The 2,367-nt window shown below is 43.9% G+C and overlaps 1 protein-coding gene across 1 annotated transcript; it reads right to left on the bottom strand.

The window, feature by feature from the left end:
* LOC115844690 (E3 ubiquitin-protein ligase MSL2-like) lies at window positions 1-1,559 on the bottom strand. The gene has a single exon (XM_030842038.3). It carries the CDS (start codon window positions 1,542-1,544, stop codon window positions 237-239), a length of 1,308 nt encoding a protein of 435 aa, XP_030697898.3. The 5' UTR covers window positions 1,545-1,559; the 3' UTR covers window positions 1-236.
* Between the last annotated feature and the right edge of the window lie 808 nt (window positions 1,560-2,367).

The following is a 2,367-nucleotide window of genomic DNA, read 5'->3' as shown; positions in this document are numbered from 1 at the left end:
AGCATTTGTTCTCAAACTATGAGGTTCTGTAAGAACTAAGGACATATAGTTGTAGGGTTACTCCTCCATTATCTGCAAACTATTTCCCCGACACTAACACATATAACTTAGCAATGAAAACACTTGATACAAGTGATCTATATGCAGGAGCTCCGGCAAGTTAAACCAACAAAACCATAGCTGCTGTAAAACTGTAGCTATTTCCCTACCAGAGGTAGGTTTAAAGACCCACTGATTTAACAGTCGAATCTCATGTCTATAGCTTCATCCAAACTTTTATCATCATGTGTACTGGCAGCTAAAAACGTTGTTACTGGGGACCCTGTGACATTAATTACACTGGTGCTGGTACTAGCATTGCGCACAGCAATGCTAGTCACGTTAATGCCCAAAGTGAGCCTGGTCTGCTCCAAGGCCTTTTCTGGCACAGCAAATGCCTCCAGCTTCTTCTCCCCATTGGCCATATAGGAGTTTTGGCAGCCACGACATATACAATCTAAGCAGGCTTTGCGGTTAGAGTAGCAAGGGCAGCGTTGGCCGCGGCATGTAAGAACACTTGGATTTTGAGTAGCACGCCCACATTTACACCCTTTCTTTTCCTGGGGCTTTTTATACACAGTCTTGGTAGGACTTCCTGGCATAAAATGATGACTAGGAATCTTTTCCTTTACTGTTTTGTCTTTTTTAAGAATACCTGGCTTGGTTTTAGAGTGAGATTTCTTGGATCCATGTTCATGACTCTTTTTCATGCTTTTAGCAGATAAAAGTACAGTTTTGCTGATTTTGGGTGTTGTGCCTCCATTGGGAACAGTTGCTATAGGTTGAAGAGAAATTTTGCTCTCCCGTTTCACTGTCACAGGAGCAGATGCCCCCAATGTTGGGCCTCGGATAATGGTAGAAATTGGAAGTGGCTGAACTTTCTCACTGTCGCTTTCTGATCTGGATCGTTTTCTATTCAATTTTGCTACCTTCGGAGTTGCTGCTGTACATGATAACCCATGAAGTGCAGGACTGGTGGACATAAAAACATTATGGCTGAGAGACTGGGAAGAAAGCTGCAGAAAAGGTCCATTGGATACAGTGGCTTCCAAGTTGGGCTGCAAATTAGGGCAACAGACTTCTGCGTTTGAAACAGTTTCTAAGCTGCGGAGTACTTCCTCAACACTCAGTAACAAAGAGTCACCAGGTTTTATATCTTCACTGAAACTGCAAATATCAATGCCTGTGGAGCATAAGTCAGTGGCTACCGTGTCACAGACAGGTGGCAAACTGTCAGACAGATCCTCAGTTTTTATGTCAACAGTGTTACATACATTAATTGTATTTGAATGTTCAGGTGAAGGAAGATTTATACCAAATCTATCTATTGAAAGCCCATTATAAGTAGGCAAACCATTGATAACAGAACTGCCAATAGCAATGCTGAGGGTGCTTTCAGATACTGGAGATAAACTAGCTTGAGGATCAGTTGTGGGTTCTGAGGTCGAAGGTAAAGGGGAATGTGTCAAACACAAAGTAAAGGATGAATCTGAGGGTTTTTCCATCTCCTCACAAAACAATGATCCATCATTAAGCAAAGCCAAAATATCAGAAGAACAGTCGACTGCTTCTATTATATCCCATGTTGGGCTGCATAATTCTTTGTTATGGAGGGTTGTTCAGTGCACTGCAGGATTTTTAGCAGCATCCATGGCCACTACTCACTGGGTGCCAGTAGTACCTCCCCAGTTACAATAACCAAATATATCTTCAGACATTTCCAAATGTCCCTCAGGGGCAAAATTGACCCCAGATGAGAACCAAGGTCTAAGATAATGAACAGAATTTCACCTCCTCCCTCAGCACTTAGTTGGAATAATTGGTGATCCCACTTAAATAAAGCAATAGTTTATATTTGGTGGTTGAGGAAGGAGGGACTCTGTCTTGGGGGTATGATGCCTTCAAAGCTCCAAGTTGCTATAGAATTTTGTTCCATAGGTAAAGCTGGCCCAGGAATGAAGTTCACAAATAGAACAGAATGATGACAGAGCCAAAGACCACATGTGGAGACTGACCTACCTCTGGATATTTTAGTTATATGAGCACAACAGATTTCATTTTTGCCGTACGTGGGCCTCTCACTGTTGTGTCCTCTCCCGTTGCGGAGCACAGGCTCCGGACGCGCAGGCTCAGCGGCCACGGCTCACGGGCCCAGCCGCTCCGCGGCATGTGGGATCTTCCCAGACCGGGGCACGAACCCGTGTCCCCTGCATCGGCAGGCGGACCCTCAACCACTGTGCCACCAGGGAAGCCCTCATTTTTCCTTTTAAAAGAACTGAGTTAGAATATTTACTTGCTAAAAAATTCTGATATTACTATGCTTTCTGA

Source organism: Globicephala melas, chromosome 1 (genome assembly GCF_963455315.2).
Source record: "Globicephala melas chromosome 1, mGloMel1.2, whole genome shotgun sequence".
In the NCBI taxonomy this organism is placed as follows: Eukaryota; Metazoa; Chordata; class Mammalia; order Artiodactyla; family Delphinidae; genus Globicephala; species Globicephala melas.
Note: the sequence above shows the minus strand (reverse complement) of the source record. Positions and strands in the feature narration are given on the sequence as shown.